Raw genomic sequence first — 20,480 nt, forward strand, 5'->3', positions numbered from 1 at the left:
ACATGGGCTTGGCAGTGATCCAACGATCCCCTTCCTCAGCCTCAACCTGCAAAACAACAGAGGCACAGACACCCTAGAAGGAACATTCCGGAGTCTGGAAGCAGCAGAATTAAAGGAAGTCCAGGAAGGCAACTGGGACGACCATTAAGCCGCAGTGCAGCTAAGGACTGAGTTGGCCACCTCAGGCTCACAAGTGGCACCCCAGGCTCCCAGGGGCTGGCCAGAGCCAGCAGGAAGAGGCCCCAAGCCAGAGAGAGGGCAAAGGTGCACACACTGGCTCCAGAACTCCAGAGGCCGACCTCGCCCTGCCAGCCCCTACGTGTCTTCTCTTCACTCCCCCTGGGCAGTGACCATGGGGATCCTGGCCTGCACTGGCAATTGTGAAAGCCATCTCTTCCAAGGAGACCCTTCTCTGGAAGACTAAATCCCAGCATGGTACTGCTCTTCATGTCAGGCTGGTGAAGTCTGGCCCTGCAACCCAGGGCACAGCACCTATCAGCTCTTCTGCTGGGAGCTGCCTCCTCAGTGCCGAGGGTGTTTCCACGTCCATGGAAGTCCCAGTGTCTGCAGAATCGTGCCTGGATAATCCATCGGGGGGCTTCCTGTTATCCACCTCTGTGTGCCATCCTGGTTCCAAGAACCTTTGGGGAGGAGGCACGCTGTCTGTCACCGACATCATCCGGGGCACACCCAGAGCCCCAGTCCTTGCCGCAGCCCACACAGTGTGCCACAGCAGGCCCTGCTCTCCACAGGGGCATGGAGAGGAAGAACTTGGGGTGCTGTGAGGCCTCAAAGAAGCTGGGGCTATCCTTCTCCATCGAGGCCATCCTCAAGAGGCCCACAGAGAGGAGGGATATGGTCAGAACACAAAGGGCAAGTGGAGAGGACCCCAAGCAGACAGCAGCCACAGGCTCCAGCCTGGTGAGGACCCCACAGGACCAGCCCCAGGGTAAGTGACTTCAAGCCATTTGTTTCTCTTCTTCTGGGCTCAGGCAGAGAGAAAGCAGCCTGGCCCATATCAATGGAAGAGAGGGCTGGAACACTCACAGGCATACAAGGTTCTGGGCCTTATAAACCTTTCAATCTCACCCAGAAACTGTGGTGTTTGGGATGTGGGATCTCAGTTGTAAATGCAGGGACCCAAGTCTTGTTCTCGTAGCCAGGCTATGGCCAAGAACGCTCGTTACCATTCATTGAGCACTGATGAAGTGGTGAGTACCGTCCTTTCATTTCAACAAAAATTATCATAACTGGACAGTTGGGGAACTTCATCTATGAAAGAGAAGTGGATAATGTCCCCAAGTTACACAGCTAGTAGCCAAGACCCAAGCTCAGGGCCTGGCTCTGGCTGTCCCTGGAAATGTGTTCTTTCAGACACATTCTTCTCCTCATGAGCTGAGTCCAAACTTTACAGCTTTCAATGGCTGAACCTTTGCTCTCCCTGACCTTCTTCCCAACCAATCTCATGTCACCAAATAAGTGACCAGATAGATTTCAAGTCCCTTAGAGCCGGCTTGAGGAGGGAGGAGAGGTAGCACTGCGGCAGTGAAGTGGACATGCCCTGCTAGGGAAGCCTGGGTGAAGGCTTCCATTCTACCTCGGCCCTCTGTGTGACCTCAGGAAAGCTCTGGTCCACTCTGGTCTCAGCTTCTTCCTCACTGAAACAGCTGGGGTAAAGGAAGAATGTGCTCAGCACATCTCAACAGCCTCTTGAGTCAGGTTGTCCACAAGCCTGGAGTATCTCACACAAGTTTCCCAGTTCTCTCCCCTTTTGCCCCATTCATCCAAGAAAATTCTAGAAAGGAAGCTCAGAGGAGCCCCTGACATCATTGCCTCCCATGCTTAGAGCCCTAGCCCTAACCCAGTATCCCGTGGAGGTCACTGATGGGGGCCAGGCTCAGCTGCATGCAAGGCGAAGACCCAGAAGGGCTACATATGCCCAGCAGCCTGGGAGCTGGCTGCTTTCCCTATAGCTGAGCCTGTCCATGGGAAAGGGCCCAACTTAACTTTCACAAGTTCATTAATATTTTCCAGTCAATTGGGCGTCCACAGAAGCAGTCCACAGGGGCTCTAACCTGGGGCTCTCCTGCTGCAGCTGCATAAAATGCATGACCCACCTCCAGGTCACAATGAGAGAGAAGGCAGGTGTGAGCTCTCCTACCAAGCATGGCTTCTCTCCCTAAGCCTAACACCATGAAGAGTAGAGAGGAGGCACCCTTCCCAAGCCTCCACTGGAGATTCTGGCATGTTCCATGTCTACTCCTGCTGGACCCATCCCCCAGAATAGAAAAATAGCAGTCATAACATTGGAGAGTGCCCATGGCTGTCCCAGCACTTTCCTGGTCATTGTCTCATCTCAAGGTCATGCTTCTGAACCCCACTTTGTAGATGACAAAACTCAGAAAAGAAATCCGTACAAAAACTCCATGAGCAGTTAGCACTAGAACTAAAACCAGGTAGCCTGAGGTTGTCCACTACTGAATGTAATCTAAACCCACATCCCCGACTCTGCTGGCAGTTTCAAGGTGGCATTGTGGGGAGAGGCACCCCCACAAAGCATTTACCTCGGTAGTTGTGTAATTATTTCTGCACTAATCTTCTGTTATAACAAAAGGCATTGGTTATCCTGTTGTGATCATAATGTGAGGTTTTCTTTCAAAATAGATGTATTTATTTGCACAAAGCAAAAAAAGTCCATTTGGGAAAATCCTAAGCAAATAATAGTGGAGATGGAGTACAAATATGTCAGCCAGTACAAAGGCAAATTGTAGAAATCACAATTGAACTGGAGTTGGTGGGACCTGCTGGAGAAGAAGAGCAGGGACTCAAGAAACTGGACTCCTAAGCCTAGATCTGGCACCAATCCTCAGGAGACCCTCAGGCAGGTCACTCCCGTCTCTGAGCCTCAGTCTCCCGGAGTGTAACATGAAAGAGCAGAGCTAGAACACTCATAAGGCCCCTCCCAGCTATGACATACCCTGACTGGTTCTACAGCAGGCCAGCTGCTGGAAAGTCTTGGAGGACTCCCTGATGGTCAATGTCCAGGACAGAATCTTCCTCCCTGAAGAAGGGTGGTCACAATGCCAGGTAGGACCGGAGCAGGGTGGCTAGAGGTGCTCCTGTCAAAAGTCCTGCCCTTGCCTGCCCCACAGGAGCCCCCACGGGCCAAGCCCAATCCATGTTGCCTCCCACCTCCATGTCCTCTGTCCCTTCTTGTGCTCAGGGTCCCTCTAGAAGGGCAACAGGACACAGCAATGCCTTCCTACCCCAGTAGTAGCAGGGGAGGAACTAATTCCTCTTGGCCTCATTTAACATGTCCAGGACTCCATGAAGTCTCAAGGAATTACCTCCTGTCCAACTAATGGAGGGACAGCTTGTCAAATTAGCATTTCAGGTCACACTTGAAGACTGTGATACTACCTAAAGGGCAGGGCCAGGAATTTGCACCCTAAGAAACCCTCAAATGGTTCTGACGTTGGCGGTCTAAGGTCACGCTTTAGCAGGCTGGGGCTCCGAGAGGTAAAGTGTCTTGCTCCAAGCAGGTACCAAAGCCAGTACGTGCCAGAGTCAGGACTCCAAGGCCCATTTAGCATTCTTCCTGCCTGGGGCTCATGGAGGTCACTAAGTTTCCTTCCCATATCTTCTCATTCTCATGGGGACCCTCATGATGGGTGGGTTGGGCCTTCCTACTCTTAGTCAATAGGAACATCCCTAACTGAAAGGACGCTGGGCCCAGCTGCCCACTCTCTCTCCTGGGAAGGGCAAGCCCCATAAAACAAGGAGATCCAGTAGGTCTGAGTAGAGACAAAGGCCTGAAAAGAAAGAAGACATGTCTTCCCCTTTCCTACTGATGGCACTCTGAAATCATAACCCTGGGAGAAAAAAAGAGAGGACAATGGGCAAGGAAGAGACCACAAGTATGGATTTCAAGACCCCTGGGGAAGTTATGTACATTCGTCCACCCGTTCATGAGATGGGCTGGTCATTCATTCACTTGATGAATAACTGCTGAGGGCTTACACTGGGCCAGGATGAGGGCTGGGGAGGTACAGGTGAATAAATCCAGAGGCAGTGACCATCCACCACAGCAGGCTTAGGGCAGTACTGACTTCTGCCCATCTTCTCTGGTACAGCTGACCAGAGGCATTCTGGGTATTAGGAATACCCTATAGCAGGGGTCAGCAAAGGGCCAATCATAATTTCAAGCATTGGTGACCAGTGATCTCTCGCCATTACTCACCACTGCCATTGGAGCTGGAAAGCATCTGTAGACTTTGTGTAAGGGAATGGCTACATTTGTGTTCCAATAAAACTTTATTTTATTAAACAGGCAGCGGGTGGGCCCTCATGTTGCAGCTTCTCCACCCCTGCCCTCACTCATGAGTGTGATATTCACAGTCATTCATGCACTGCCTCTGCCAGTCCCCAGGCTCATCTCCAACCCTAACCCCACTGTCTACCCTAAAGCACATGGAGCTACCCTGGGACTTCCAGAACTTTCCTTCTTCAAATATCTCACATCAAAAGCCATGGCTTCACCCTTTAAAAGCCATGGCTCCCCTTCCCCCTTCTTCTTTCTCTTCTTCTTCTTCCTCCCCCTCAGTCTTAGTTACTGTGACTGTCATAACAAGACACAACAAGGCAAATGTCTTAAAACATATTCCATCACAGTTCTGGAGTCCAGACGTTGAAATGCAGGTGTGGGCAGGGTCAGTTGCCCCCATAGCGTCCAGGGGGAAATCCAATCCATGCCTCTCTTCTGGATTCCAGTGGTTCCCACAAGCCTCCACCTTTTTTGGTCCAGCCTCTGCCTCCATCTGCACAAGCATGGCCTATGTGGGTCAAGTCTTCTTCCTCTTTTAAAGGACACCAGTCACTGAATTTGGGTTCTGCTCTAAATCCTAGATGATCTCATCTTAAGAGCCTTAACTTAATCATACCTACAAAGACTCTATTTCCAAATAAAGCCACATTTGTTATTACCAAAGGTTTGCATTTGGACATAGATTTTGAGAGACACTATTACATCCACTACACCTTGTCCCCCTTCATTTTCCCTTCCTCCTTTCCCTTCTCTTTTCCCTCTTCTTTCTTTTCTCCCTCTCTCTGTCCTCTGTCCCTTGATCTCAGCCTCTTCCCCCTCACCTGCACTGTCCAGGACCAAAGACAGTTGCTCTTACCTGGACACAAAGGCAGCCATGGCTTGGAGCTGTGAACAAGGCCTCCAGTATCTCACATCACCTTGAGATTAATGGCTTTGGCTCTCCAACAGGTGGACCCAGGGCTCCCATCACAGCAGACAGGAGTAGGGCATGAGGAAGCAGAGCTGAAAGCTTATGCTCCCCCCATACAAAAAAAAAATACATGAAGTTTGTTCTCCATCCCGTGGATCCCATCTCTCAGTTCCTGCCCCCCAGAGCCACAAATTAACCTGAACATTCCATAGCTTGGTCTTGGACCTGGTGTGAGTACAAGAAAGTACCAGGCAAGACCCCTACTTGCAAAAGAAATATATGGAGCTCTCAGCTAGGCATGGTGGCTTACCCTATAATCCCAACATTCAGGAGGCTAAAGCAGGAGAATCCAGAAGTCAAGGCCAGTGTAGGCTACATGGAAAGATGCTGTCTCAAAAAAACAATAAAAATAAAGAAGAAATTACGTTAAAGAAGAAAAGTGTTCTAGCCCATAAAGACACACATAGAAAGGTTAGCAAGATGCAAGTAGGGCTTTGACAAGGTCTTCCACAATCCCACAACCCTAGAGTATCCAAGCTAGGAGAAATCTGAATGCACAGAGGAAGAGACTCAGTGTGGCTATAATTTAAATTGGATTTTTCCATTGTATTCTCTCTGAGCTTACCACACTTGCTACTGAACATCTTCTGAGTACAGGCATATCTACTGTATAACAAATCATCTGAAAACTTAGTGGCCTGAACTAACAATAAATATTTAATCGCTCACTCCATTTCTATGGATCAGGAACTTGGGAGTGACTTCACTGTGGGTTGTGGTTCAGGGTCCCTCAGGAGACTGCAGTAAAGATGTTGTTTGAGATGGACTGGTAGAAAGGATATGCTTCCAGAGTAATTCACACACATATCTGGTGTGTGGTACCAGCCCTTGATGGAGGCCTCAGTTCCTCCCCATGAAGAGGTCTCCACGTGCTGCTTGTGTGTCCTCACAAAATGGCAGGTGATGTCTCCAAAAAAATGAACAATCCAAGAGGGAGAGAGCCAGGTAGACACCACATCCTTTTTATGACCTGGCCTCAGAAAGCACAGAGCTTCACTTCTGCACTCTGATCATCAGAAACTCACTAAGTTGGGCCCACTTAGGTGAGAAGAATTTGAAGGGAGGGGTGTCAAAGAATTTACAAATCCATCTCACAGCCACATGGGTACCAAGTTGGGGGTTGGGGATGGGTGTAGAAATCAAATCACTGGACAGTACCCCCCACACACCTCGCTTATAGTCTGGCAAGGGAAACAAATGACTGTCAATTAGTCACAAGTGAAGTTGCCATTGCAACTGTGACAGGGGCTGGGGAAAGCGTGATGTGGTACTCAGAGGGCCCATGCCAGGGGAGATTTGGTCCATCAGGGAGGTCATGGAAAGCGTGTCAGCTTTCCATCACTATAAAAAAATACCTGGGATAGTCAAAGTATAAAGAGATAAAGGTTACTTCAGCTCATGGTTTCAGACACTTCAGCCTGTAATCAGTCCCATTGCTTTGGGCCTGTGATGGCACATCACGGCAGGAGCATAGGCAGAGCAAACCCCTCACCTCATGATCAGGGAGGGGTCCTAATCCTTTCAAGGGCATGCTTCCAGCGACCTGAAAATCTCCCCCCAGGCCCCATATCCTAAAGTTCTACAACTTCCCAATAACACCATAGGCTGGGGACTAAGCCTCTAACAAATGAGCCTTTAGGGGCTATTCCGAACTATAGCAGAAGGCTTCCCAGAGGAGGTAGTGGTTGGTCTGTGGTCTGTAGACTGAGAAAGTGAAAATGACGAAGGCATGCCGAGGCATCCTAGTAGTAGACTGGATGTTCAAGTGTACAAGGTGAAGCTGAGAGCTAGAGATGAGCCAGCCCACATGGGCCTTAGCCAGGGGAAGGGTTTTGTTTCCACTTTGTATTACGGTAGAAATGAGGAACCATTCTAGGTTTTAGGCAGGAAAATGTACAATGGTTACTGTTAATGAGAATTCTTTGATTCCAGTTGGCAAAAATTGTCTTAAGTGAGCTAAAAACAGAGAGGGAAATGTATTTCCTTGGAGAAAATTAAGAAGTCATTTTCCAGACTAACCCATGGGAAGGGCAGAATCAAAAGCAGGCCTCACTTATCTCAACCAGGAACACTTGTTCCTTCCTATTATTGCTTATACTCTCTCTTCAACAAAATTAGAGATAAGGGCAAAATAGTTTCTGCCAGGTAGCGAGGGGGTGGGGGAGAGAAGGAGGGGGCGGAGTAGGTGGTAAGGGAGGGGGTGGGGACAGGGGGGAGAAATGACCCAAGCCTTGTATGCACATATGAATAATAAAACAATAAAAAAAAAAAAAAAGCAGGCCTCAGCCATGATAAGAACACAATCAATACCGCCATCCAGTCTCTCCAGCTACTCTCTCCACTTGTTGACTTGACTCTCACCACCAACTGGCATCCTCCAAGTGGTTTCCAAAAGTACCAAGATTGACATCAGGTTCCCAGGACTGTCCTCAAGTTCTGTAAGGTCCCAATTCCAAAAGTTCCAGAGAAATAACCTATTGACCAAGCTGGAGGAAGATATCTGCCACTAAACTAGACAGCCGAGGTCCGAGGGTGTGACTGGTAGAAATATATGTGTTTAGACATGATCTGGAGTCTTCCTCTTGTTGATTCCCTTTTACGACCCCAGGATCGCATGCTAGGATGATGGTTCCTTACTGCAGAGCCCTTGTGACTCTTCACAGGTCATTTGTTGTCTTTATATATGGAACTCTCGAATTTCTCTGTCAATAGTGTGTTCCTAAAGAAGTTTGTACTACAGATTCTCCTTGCAAAGAGGCAGTTTTTAGTAATTCATTGGCCAGAAATGGCCCTTCCCTCTGTTTTCAGGGACCTGTGACTTTAAGTATCCCTTGTCTGGGCACCCTGCATAATCAGGGTCGCCCTTCTATATGTACTTTAACAGAAAGAATAGTTAGATGCTTTCTCAATTCTTGCAGGAAGGGTAAAAAGAACACCGCCACAAAAGTTGAGTTGCCATGATACAAATAAACATGCAAACTTGACCAAGTTAGAACACAGAGGGGAAGGCCACCCAGGAGAGCTTCAGAGAGAAGGTAGCACTTGAGATGGTTCCAGGCAGAAAAGGGGAAGGGCATGCCAGGCAGAGAGAAGCCTGCACAGCAGCCATGAGGAATGGAAAAGAATATTTATTTCCTGAAACAACAAAATTCAGTGTGGTTAGAGTTTAAATATGACAGAACAAAGGGACTGAAAGAGGTAAGGTAGACAGAAGGTCAAATGTGCCAAGTCAAGAACTCTGGCCTTTATGTATGTAGATATAGCAGCATTTGCAAAATCCACATTTGGAGAAATTCAGGGTTCATTGAAACATATAAGCAGAACTGCCTTGGATAACGGGGAGACCCCATGGGTACCACACATGCTCTGGTAAAGGGTATAACCAGACACAAGTGAAAATGGTAGGGGTGTGTGTGTGTGTGTGTGTGTGTGTGTGTGTGTGCGTGTGCGTGTGCAGGGCTTCTGCTGAAGCCCTACATACAAAATGTCATGAACGGGGGACCATAGACATGGAAGATACCAAGCCACACACTGCCTAGAGAGAAGTGCTAAACCTCTGGGCACTGGGAGCAGGTGGGCTCACACAGTCACTTCCTGCTAGGGAGCTGCTGAGCCCAGAGGACACCCAAGGATTTTCTCATTCTCAGCTTCACACAATGCTGGCGAGCTTTTCCAGGGTCTTCTTTCACTGGCTTCTTACTGTAACTTCTTTCTTCTCAGTTCTTTCCACCCTACTCTTTTTGTTGTTTTCTTACACAAGAAATCCCTGCTTATTACAAAAAAACAGGAAATACAGATAAACAAAAAGACATAAGAAAATGTAACTGTAACTCTACTATCCCACCACCCAGTAGAGACCACTAGTAATATTTTGATGGATGATAAAAACAGAATATTTTAATATGGAGGCTGGCTTGTTGCAAGCTGAAAATTAACACTTAACTTTAACATTAAAAAAAATTACTGTGCTTCCCCTAGGAGATTTACAACAGATCTTGGAGAGAAGAAAACATTTGATTGATTTGAGCTTTAACAGATGACTAGGAATTCACTAGACAAAGAAGAAAGATGAGGCACTGCAGATGTAGAGGCTAGCAAGAACCAGCACTTGGAGACTGAGACCATGAACAATTTGGGGGGAATGCAGATGGTCAGGTGGAACTGAAATCACAGAACTGAGGGCTAGGGAGAAAGTGCATGATAGAAGGCAGAATGGATAGAGCCTTGAACGCCATGCTAAGATGCTGACCTTTTACCCTGTGGGCACAAGGGAGCAATGGGAAGCCCATGGCCTAACTCAAGAGAAGAGGCCAGCCCAGGTTAGCTCAGGGAGATTCCTGACCTGCACCCCACCTTTGTGCATCAAGAGGTGTCTCTAGCCTGCAGGAGGACTGCAAATGTACTCTGGATCTCCTCCATGGCAAACCCACTGCCATTAGAGACAAGGACAAGGCCATTTCCAGAGACTTTGCCCCATGAGGATGACCCCCTGGGCCTTAAGCAGAGCAGCCAGGGCCAATTAGCAAACCGCAGAGAAGGAGCAATCAGGGAAGGGAGCTGAGCACAAGAAACATCAGTTTATAATTAGGTGGCCTAATCACCTGTGTAAATTGTGTATTTCTTATGATCGATGTGCTAACCAGCTCAGGTTTAATTAAGTTCTGCTGACTTGTTCTCTTTGAAGACCCACTGAAGTGTGATTCACATCTGCCATAATTAACAACGGTGAGAGGAGCAACCTGAAAGGGGTGGCAGGTCCTGCCACCTTCATCCCCCGTCCCTGCTCCCCAGATGCCCGTGGCCAGCGCATGGGTGGGCTAGGATAGGATACCTGCTTCTTGGCTTCTCTGCCAAGAACCTGATCAGGAGATGCTGAACCATGAGGAAAAGCCAAGGAATATCTCACTCTCGGCCCAATGCTCCTTACAGGATGATCCATCCTGCTTGAGAAAATGGGGTCCCATGCCCCATTTTCCTCTCTGACTAGGGGTCCAGAACACCCTGACCCTTTTTGGTGATTAAGAATCCCATCCAGTACCTGGGGCAGCTCCATCAATACGCTTATATTTCCAGCCTCTTGATGAACGAGGTCCTTCTGGTTCCAAAAACCTATGGACAGATTGTGTTTGGCATTCTCCACTCCATGGTCCACCTGTGCTGTTCTACCTTCTCACACCTGCTTCTCTCTTGTGATCCACTGTACCCTGTCACACACGTATCAGACTTCCTGGCCCCCTGGCAGTCTCTGCCTGCATATAGTGGGAAAGCTAAAGTGTTGATCTTCATCCTTCCTGACCTGTCCCTTTGGACACCGTTCTCCTTCCTCCCTTCCTGCCCTATGGACCATTGTCAGGTTAACAAGCAACATCCCCACCACTGACCCCCTCCTTCTCCCCAGCCTCAGGCAGAGAGATGAGTGTGGTCAAGTCTATACTTCCAGCTCCCCCAAGGCCATCAAAGTTGGCACCATGCCCATTGTGTACTTTCTTTCCTGAAGGTTTGTGGCAATTAAAGGTCATTATAATGGAAAAAGAAACAAAAAGTTAGACCTAGAACATAACTCTTTTCAAGAACACAATATTCTGTGATGACAAAAGTGTTCTATAGCTGCACCGTGGTAGCCACGCTCTCCACCCCCTCCCCCCAAAACTCCATCCCTGCAGGGGCTGTTGAGCTATGGCTAGTGTGACTGAGGAACTGAGTTTTTTATTTTATTCCATTTAAATAGCCACATGGCGTTAGCGGCTGCCATAGTGGACAGAGCAGCTCTAAGGAGTTAAACTTTGCACAATGCACAGCCTCAAATCCTAAATTTGTTTCCCTGACTCCGGGTCCAAGTTATCTGTCTCTCTCAAAACTGCACTTGGCCCTCTTGGTTGAGTCTCTTCAACCAAATATCAGGAAGCCCCACCCACTGCACACTGGAGGTGAAGTCAGCTCTGAGCTCTGGGGCCCTTTGCCTGTCACTCCTTTTTACATTTCTCTAGTTTGAGGTTGTTTGGTCTAGAATAACATCCCAAGAAGGGCAGTCTGAGGACAATCAAAATTGACTCTGGACACCCCAGGAACCTACAGCCCTTCCTTGAGGGAAGGCTTTGGCATTCTGAGTCCTTCAGGCTGGTCCACTTGGGGCTCAGCCTCCACTTCTCCCCAGTGTGAATTTTAGGCACCCTATTTATACTTGAAGGAATCACTGCCATCATCATCGTCTCGCAAAGACAAATACTTATCTTAAGGGTGTGTGGTTTAAAGCCAACAGGATGCAGTATTTTTCCCATCAGCCCATTGGTGAGTCAGGCATCCCCCCCCTTCACGAAATCAGCAGTCAAGTTATTGGACAGAGCAGAGTTTATACCCTTCCTTCTTCACCCTCCCTCCAGTCCTGCTGGGAATGTAGGAAAGCTATATATATCTTAATAGCTGCTCCCCTACTTACACAAATGGAAGGCTTGAAATCATTATTTTATTAAGGAATCTATTCTCAGTCACCAACACTTCTTTCTGGGGGGAAATGGGGGAACCAGCTAATTTTTCTTATAATCTACATTCTGCTTTGAATTCTCATCTCTATCTTGTTTTATTTTCTGTATCCTGGTTCTACATCCCACATACCGGGAGAGGTTCTACATCCTCTCCCGGTATCCTCTATTCCATGGTTCTATATTTCCAGGACAATCTTGGCTCCACACTCTGCAGCCAGCCTGGACTCTTCCCCTCTGTGAGCTTTTCTGTGGCTTCCCATAGAAGTGCACTCTAAAATGCTGATGGAGTGAGTGAATGAATGAACATGGCGTGTTGGCTGATTGTGTTATTCTCCCTCAGTGCCTCTTAGAGGCTAGAATCAGAGAAGACATTCACAAAGCTGGTGGCAGGGGTGATCACCTGCCCTTTGTTTCTACCCAATTCTGATTGGCTTCAGCTCTATTCCCTAAACACACTACCAGCTCTAAATAAATTATAGATAAAATGAATGCCTCTTTTTACAAAATAAAATTTTATCCCAGAACTTGGGAGACTGAGGCAGGAAGATCCAGGAGTTCAAGACCAGCATGGACTATATGGTGAGACTCTGCCTCCAAAAACAAGAATAAATAAATAAATAAGCAAGTAAAAATAAACAAGTGAATAAGACAAAAAAAAAAAAGGAAGGGAGTGTTGGTCCCAGAAAGGAGGCAGTTTAGGGCAAGTAAATCAAAATAGGTGCCCATCTCTATTGGAGCAGTGACTACCATAGTCTAGCTGCCACATGGCCCATATACTCTAAGTCACATGCTTGTCTGTGTCTCTCACCTCAGCCATAGCTAGAAAGATTAGGAAAGTTTAGAGAATATAAGAATGAGTTTAGGGGTTGAAGAACCAATAGAAATTAGAATTATTGACAAGAGTGGTGATCAGTCCCAGACACATGAGATAGTTGGAGGAAAACCAGAGAGATGAGCACATACCTGGCATGTTGCCAAGATGGTAAGTACACCAACTTGAGAAAGGAAGGGCATAGATTGACAGAGTAGTAGAGGCGGACCTGGCTTCATCGATATGTGGTGCCCAACATACTTGCATAGGGCCCTGTGCCCAGAGAGAGGCCCCATGAGTGGGGCTGAATGTTTGTGGTCATCCTCTTGAAATTCTTAATAATTTTATGTTTGAATCTGTGTTTTGTAAATGAAGTCAAATGGCACAACAGAGCATATGCCAGGCACTTGAGACTTGGAACCTCTACTCATAATCAGTGTCCTCTCCCCACCTTCCTAGGACGGGATCTTGACCACTGTTCCCTTGCCCCTACCCAGAGACTGCAGTCCTATTCCACCTTGGCTGGGCATGGATTCCAGGAGGGTGAAGGTCAGGATGAGGCCAAATGTTTTCACTGGACATTCACGTCTCCAGTCTCAGTGTGGCCTTCAAGCCACTAGGAGGGTCGGCAGTCCCCCTGTGAGGATCCTTGTTTTCTCTTAGGAGAGCTCACCATTAAATAGTGAAAGACCATCATAAGAGCTCAAGAGAGAGACTGTGAAAGAAATGCACAAGCTTTTGGCTTCCTTTTGAACGAGAGATTTCACATTTTCATTTCATATTGGAGCCCATACATGACATGACCAGCCCTGAGTAGAACCAAGACTGGATAGGTGGGTTGGAAACAGCCTGGCTGCTGCACAGCTCAGCCTGCACTTTTTAGGCCAAGGTTGGTTGGCACACTTTTTCAGAAAAGGAACAGATGGTAATTATTTTAGTCTTTATAGCCATATGGTCTCCATTGCAATGACTCAACTGTGCGATTATATTGCGAAAGCAGTCAGAGACAATACATAAGCCAATGACTCAAGCTGTGTTCCAATAAAACTTTATTTAAAAACAGATAGTGGGCTGGATATGTACTGCAGGCCATAGTTTACCATCTCTCATTGTAGACAAGGGGGAGTCATTGAAGGCATCTGAGCAGCACAAAGGCATAAAATCAGAAAGAATATTCTAGAAGGTTAACTTGACTTCATTATCCAGGGTAGCTGAAAGGGGTGAACCTAGAAGAGGTTGGGGAAGAGAATGTTGCAAAGCTGCATGCCCAAGGAGCCAAAGCCAAGACTCGGTTCTAGTAATGAGGTCAAGAGGGAAGAACAGGGTGATTGAACAGTCTTACTGAGGGGCTCACACCAAGATCACTAAGCCAGCCTGGACCCTTTCTCTTGCAGAAGAGAGGAAGAGCAAGCGGAGGGTCCGGACCACCTTCACCACCGAGCAGCTGCAGGAGCTGGAGAAGCTCTTCAACTTCACCCACTACCCTGACGTTCACGTCCGCACCCAGCTGGCCGCCAGGATCAACCTGCCTGAAGCTCGGGTGCAGGTACAATGCCTGCCCTCTGCCAAGCCTCGGTGCGCTGAGACCTTGTGAGGCATGCTGTGTCCTGGGCCCTGTGGGGCTGCCAGTTTCCATTGGCTTTATCTCATTAATACAGTCATTTTGACCAAATATTACTTTCCAAGAAACGATTTCTCTCTTTGGGGTGGCAATACAGTGAGGCAGCATCAGCGACCTCCAACCATCTCTGCCCCCGTGCCCTTCCCCCCCCCTTATTTACTTTTACAGACCATTGTTCACCACACAGCCACATCCATAAAATAGGCTGTGAGCAGCCAGCCACTGGGTGGCTCACGCCTTTAATTCTAGCTACTGAGGAGGCAGAGATCAGAGGATTGAGGTTCAAAGTCAGCTCAAGCAAATAGTTCAAGCAATCCTATCTCAAAAACACCCAACACAGAAAAACAGGACTGACAGAGTAGTTCAACTGGTGAAAGCTCCTGCCTAGCAAGCAGGAGGACCTGAGTTCAAATCAAAGTACCACCAAAAAATAAATAAATAAAATTTAAAAATAGGCCATGACCATCTAGACTAGGGTCAATAATCTTTTTTCTGTCAAGGGCACATGGTAAGGACTTAGGCTTTGTGGGTGTACAGTCACTGAGCAGCCATTCACCATTATCACCACAGCCTAAGAGCAGCGCAGACAATATAGAAACACATGTTCCTGGTGGCATACCAATAAAACTTTATTTATGAACGCTGAATTTGAGTTTTTATATGTGTTATGAAATATTCTTTTGATTTTTTTTTTTGCTCAATCATTTAAAAATGAATAAACCACTCTTAGCTCATGGGCCGCTCCAAAACAAGTGGAAAGGCAGATTTAGCCATAGGTTGGTAGCAGCCAACTTCAATGTAGACCACATAGATGTCCCTTTGGAAGCAGAGAGATGGACAGACCCTGGTCCAAGGACAGAGCCTGGTTTGAGGACCAATAGCCTAATTTACCACCTGTAATCTCTTTTTTTTTTTTTTTTTGCTTTTATTTTGTTTACTTTTTTTTATTTTTTTTTTTTCATTTTTCTTTTATTATTCATATGTGCATACAAGGCTTGGTTCATTTCTCCCCCCTGCCCCCACCCCCTCCCTTACCACCCACTCCACCCCCTCCCGCTCCCCCCCTCAATACCCAGCAGAAACTATTTTGCTCTTATCTCTAATTTTGTTGTAGAGAGAGTATAAGCAATAATAGGAAGGAACAAGGGTTTTTGCTGGTTGAGATAAGGATAACTATACAGGGCATTGACTCACATTGATTTCCTGTGCGTGGGTGTTACCTTCCAGGTTAATTCTTTTTGATCTAACCTTTTCTCTAGTACCTGTTCCCCTTTTCCTATTGGCCTCAGTTGCTTTAAGGTATCTGCTTTAGTTTCTCTGCGTTAAGGGCAACAAATGCTAGCTAGTTTTTTAGGTGTCTTACCTATCCTCACTCCTCCCTTGTGTGCTCTCGCTTTCATCATGTGCTCATAGTCCAATCCCCTTGTTGTGTTTGCCCTTGATCTAATGTCCACATATGAGGGAGAACATATGATTTTTGGTCTTTTGAGCCAGGCTAACCTCACTCAGAATGATGCTCTCCAATTCCATCCATTTACCAGCGAATGATAACATTTCGTTCTTCTTCATGGCTGCATAAAATTCCATTGTGTATAGATACCACATTTTCTTAATCCATTCGTCAGTGGTGGGGCATCTTGGCTGTTTCCATAACTTGGCTATTGTGAATAGTGCTGCAATAAACATGGATGTGCAAGTGCCTCTGGAGTAACAGTCTTTTGGGTATATCCCCAAGAGTGGTATTGCTGGATCAAATGGTAGATCGATGTCCAGCTTTTTAAGTAGCCTCCAAATTTTTCTCCAGAGTGGTTGTACTAGTCTACATTCCCACCAACAGTGTAAGAAGGTTCCTCTTTCCCCGCATCCTCGCCAACACCTGTTGTTGGTGGTGTTGCTGATGATGGCTATTCTAACAGGGGTGAGGTGGAATCTTAGTGTGGTTTTAATTTGCATTTCCTTTATTGCTAGAGATGGTGAGCAGTTTTTCATGTGTTTTCTGGCCATTTGAATTTCTTCTTTTGAGAAAGTTCTGTTTAGTTCACTTGCCCATTTCTTTATTGGTTCATTAGTTTTGGGAGAATTTAGTTTTTTAAGTTCCCTGTATATTCTGGTTATCAGTCCTTTGTCTGATGTATAATTGGCAAATATTTTCTCCCACTCTGTGGGTGTTCTCTTCAGTTTAGAGACCATTTCTTTTGATGAACAGAAGCTTTTTAGTTTTATGAGGTCCCATTTATCTATGCTATCTCTTAGTTGCTGTGTTGCTGGGGTTCCATTGAGAAAGTTCTTACCTATACCTACTAACTCCAGAGTATTTCCTACTCTTTCTTGTATCAACTTAAGAGTTTGGGGTCTGATATTAAGATCCTTGATCCATTTTGAGTTAATCTTGGTATAGGGTGATATACATGGATCTAGTTTCAGTTTTTTGCAGACTGCTAACCAGTTTTCCCAGCAGTTTTTGTTGAAGAGGCTGCTATTTCTCCATCATATATTTTTAGCTCCTTTGTCAAAGATAAGTTGCTCATAGTTGTGTGGCTTCATATCTGGATCCTCTATTCTGTTCCACTGGTCTTCATGTCTGTTTTTGTGCCAGTACCATGCTGTTTTTATCATTATTGCTTTGATTTAGCCATAGGTTGGTAGCAGCCAACTTCAATGTAGACCACATAGATGTCCCTTTGGAGGAAGCAGAGAGATGGACAGACCCTGGTCCAAGGACAGAGCCTGGTTTGAGGACCAATAGCCTAATTTACCACCTGTAATCTCTTCACCTGAGTGCCCACTGCTCCATACATGGTCAGAAATACAGCAGTTTCTTGTCTCCACCAAGGACACACCCTGCTGTCCTCACACATGCTCAATTTTGCAAGTGCCAAACTGGCACGGGAAGTTCTACCAGACCCAACCACAGCCCTCTTGGCACTCTTTCTAAAATAGTTTTCTACATCATTCTTCTTTTAAAGTAAATAAATAACTAAATACAATGGACTTATTCTAATTCAAAAATTTAAACTCAGGCCCAGGTCAACAGTTCCCTCTTTATTTTATCCCAGCCTCCTTTCCTTCTGGCTAAAGCCCAGCCCTGTCTCAGACATCTCCCCTTTTCGTCCCATTTGGAAACCTGCACCAGATGAGTGTTTAGCACCTGTGTCCACAGTAAAGCCTAGAATTCAACACCTGCCTCAGCAGAATTACTGAGTGCAAGTGGCCACATGTCAGGGACTATCAGGGTACTCACGAATGCAGGGAACTGCCAGTGTTCAAAGGGTTTTATTTGGTCTGCACAGTATTTTAAAACTTGGAAGCATTCACATATAAATCAAGATTTCCACACTGGAAATTGGATAAGTCCAAAACACTGGCTCACATTTCCAGGTGGTGACTATTGGCAGGAGCCAAGAAGCTGCCCTCTTTAGGCTTTGCTCCCCACAGACCCTGCCTTTCCAATTATCACTTGTGCCTGGTCCTCCTGGCCATGTTGACACTGAATGTTGTGACCCTGGATGCCCTCTCAGAAGGCTGGCGTCCAGATCCAAAGAAATTTTGCACCTATGTAGCTTTATAAACTGTAAAGTACCCATTCCTTAGGAGATGTCCCTGTTGTGCTTTTGGGGAAAGGGAGGTACTAGCTGGAGAAAACTTCTTTTACGTGTCTCCATCCTTTTTCCCTAACCACAGATCTGGTTCCAGAATCAGCGAGCCAAGTGGCGGAAGCAGGAGAAGACTGGCAGTCTTGGCACCCCACAGCAGCTAGGCGAGTCCAACTTGGCTCTGTTCACGAGTCTGGATGTGGCTGTAAGTGGTCCGGTCATCAAGGAGGGCTAGAGGGACCATCATCTAGGAGCATGCCAGTTCCAGAACCTGGAACTGTGTCTACAGTACTGAGTGCAAGGGAAATCCTAGAAACAGTATGAGCAAGGAGTCTGAAAGACAAGGACCTGAAGCAAGTGGCTGGCTCTCTATCCCCTGTCCTCATCCTGAGGACATCCCTATTGATTATATTGCCTCTTCTTCCTCCTGGGAGTGGTCTGTGTGACTTGTACAAAACTTCAAACAGGGTCATCAAGTAAAGCACAGAGCATGGAGGTTGGGCAATTGGCTCCTGAGTCAGACTGCCGGGGTTCAAATCCCAGCTCAACCTTTACCCATGGGTGAGGCCCAGAAAAGTCACTTTGTCCCTAGAGGACAGTACTACAGTTTAGACAAGGATGAAATGACTGAACCATGGATAACCCTTGCCACCTAGGAAGCACTTCCTAAATATTAGCTGTCATGGAACCCACACAAGTCTTGGATGTGCACCAGGCACCAAACAGGGAGGGTAGAGCTGTGAACAAAACAGACAATTCTGCCCTTCCCTAGGGTCACAGGGTTTTATACACCATACGAGACTCTGGGATGGGATTTCTCATTTACTAAATTTTTGCTGCTGCAGAAAGAGGGCTCTGAGAAGCAAAGTGACTTTTTGGAGAAACAATTGCTATAAATGCCAGAATCAGGTCTAGGTTTACCAGCCTAAGTCATGCACTTCCTAAGCAACTACCTGTCAAGGTTTGCATAGGCCCACACAGACCAATCAGTGGCAAACCCAGAAAGTCCTGGACAAACAGGACAAGACAGTCACATTGCCCACCCTGAGCTGCCTGGGCCATGGGGACAGCTGGGAAGCTACAGGGAGGGTCCAGGGTAAAGCATGGGACTTACCTCTCTTCCTGATGTCTCCCCATGACAGGGCCCCGTGCTGACACCCACTGCTCTGCACAGGCTGGCTCCTCCCACTGTATGTTACCCACGGGCTCAGAATCAGACAACCTCTGCCTGGTTCCCTGCCCAGATCACCCTCATCCCCCAGCACCCATGGGAGCTGCAGCCCCTCCCAGGCCTTCATGTCCAGCAGACCTGCATCCCTGCCCTCTGTGTCCTGCCACCTCCACACCCCAAGTGGGGCAGCATCTGTGCCACTTCAACATAGGAACCGGACATCCTCTCCCAAAGAGAGCTGCTCTCCTCCCAGCAACAACAGGTGGCAGATGGTTCCCAGGGCCTCAAGGAAAATCACTCTCGATCCAGCAATGGCCTACAGCCCAGGAAACTGCCCTGAACAGACATTGGAAGGCTGCACTGGCCACGGCTGCAGGGTAAACAGAAAAGGACATCTCTGTGTCTCCAGCTGAAGTGGCCCTCCTGGCCCAGGAGACTGGCTGTATGACAGCTCAGGATGAGCTCCAGAACAGCAAGCTGGCCTCTCGCACCTGTGCTTCCTATAGCTTGATATGCAACCTTCAGCTGGTCACTTGCCCTTTCTGGATCTCACTTGTAATACTAAGCATGTATGATTTCTGGGGACACCTATCCCTTACTTTGGTAGGTGAGCCATGGGGAGCATTGAGGCCAAGAAGATGCCATGGAGGGGTTGTATGCTCATGTATTCATCCAGGCATTTATTGAGCACCTACTGAGCACTCTAGCTGTGGAACTGGATGTGGAGACAAACAACTCCAGTTCTGTCCAGATTGGTTGAAGGGCAGTGTGGACCTTCCTCTGTAAGCAAGACTCAGTGACCCTGCACTTGGTCATGTTAACACATTCTTCATGACTTTGATGTAAAAGTCCCAGGGTAGGAGAGAAATAGAGGAAAAGTTTTTTAATTTAAAATAGAGTTTACTGCCTGGTTATTCTGGGTTGGGGAGGAATGGTGTTATTAGTGGTATGTCTTCTGGACATGTGCAAAGGGCCCAGCAGGAAGGCCAGCCTCACTCTGTCCTGGAAAGCCTGAGAGTTCATGCGACTCTCTTTCCTTGTGACTCCCCACAAGGAAACTCTAGGCAAACCACATGCCCTGCCTGAGCCTTAGTTTTCCTACCTGTAAATGAAGGCAGTGGCTCCCACGTGGCCTGCTTCACAGAGCAACAAGGAGATGAAAGTGTCCTGCAAACCACGAGGAGTGGGCCCACTGTTGTTCCCAGCTTCCCCTGGGACAGTGTCTGCTTGTCCCAGCCCCAGGAGGAGCAACTTCTGCCCACTGGGCTTGCCTTCTGATGAGAGTCTCTGAAGCCCATGGGAGGACAGGGCCAGCTCCCCTCAGCTGGGCAGCTGGGGCTGACCTCCATATACCAGTCCAGCACAAGTGCCAGGAGTCTTCTTCAGACCCCAGAACCTCTGCAACCTGCCAAAGGTCCCTAACCCACCCCAGAGCTGGACCAGAAGTTATGAAGCCTAGGTCTTAGTTCTGCATGCTCTCTGATTTGCTGTGTGGCATTGCCATTTAA

The 20,480-nt window shown here is 47.4% G+C and overlaps 1 protein-coding gene across 1 annotated transcript; it reads left to right on the forward strand.

Annotated features, from left to right (window-relative positions):
• The first annotated feature begins 603 nt into the window (after positions 1-603).
• On the forward strand, positions 604-19,334 carry Isx (intestine specific homeobox). Its single transcript, XM_074084330.1, has 4 exons — positions 604-949; positions 13,982-14,133; positions 17,890-18,006; positions 18,944-19,334. Exons 1-4 carry the CDS (start codon positions 757-759, stop codon positions 19,181-19,183), a joined length of 702 nt encoding a protein of 233 aa, XP_073940431.1. The 5' UTR covers positions 604-756; the 3' UTR covers positions 19,184-19,334.
• The last annotated feature ends 1,146 nt before the right edge of the window (positions 19,335-20,480 follow it).

This window comes from Castor canadensis, chromosome 8, assembly GCF_047511655.1.
Source record: "Castor canadensis chromosome 8, mCasCan1.hap1v2, whole genome shotgun sequence".
NCBI lineage: Eukaryota > Metazoa > Chordata > Mammalia > Rodentia > Castoridae > Castor > Castor canadensis.

Excerpts from the sequence above, each read along its gene's own strand:
- Isx (XM_074084330.1), top strand. The coding sequence starts at position 757 with ATGGAGAGGAAGAACTTGGGGTGCTGTGAGGCCTCAAAGAAGCTGGGG. Across the intron at positions 14,134-17,889 it reads TGCCTGAAGCTCGGGTGCAG|ATCTGGTTCCAGAATCAGCG; the intron begins GTACAATGCCTG and ends CCCTAACCACAG. Across the intron at positions 18,007-18,943 it reads TCACGAGTCTGGATGTGGCT|GGCCCCGTGCTGACACCCAC; the intron begins GTAAGTGGTCCG and ends TCCCCATGACAG.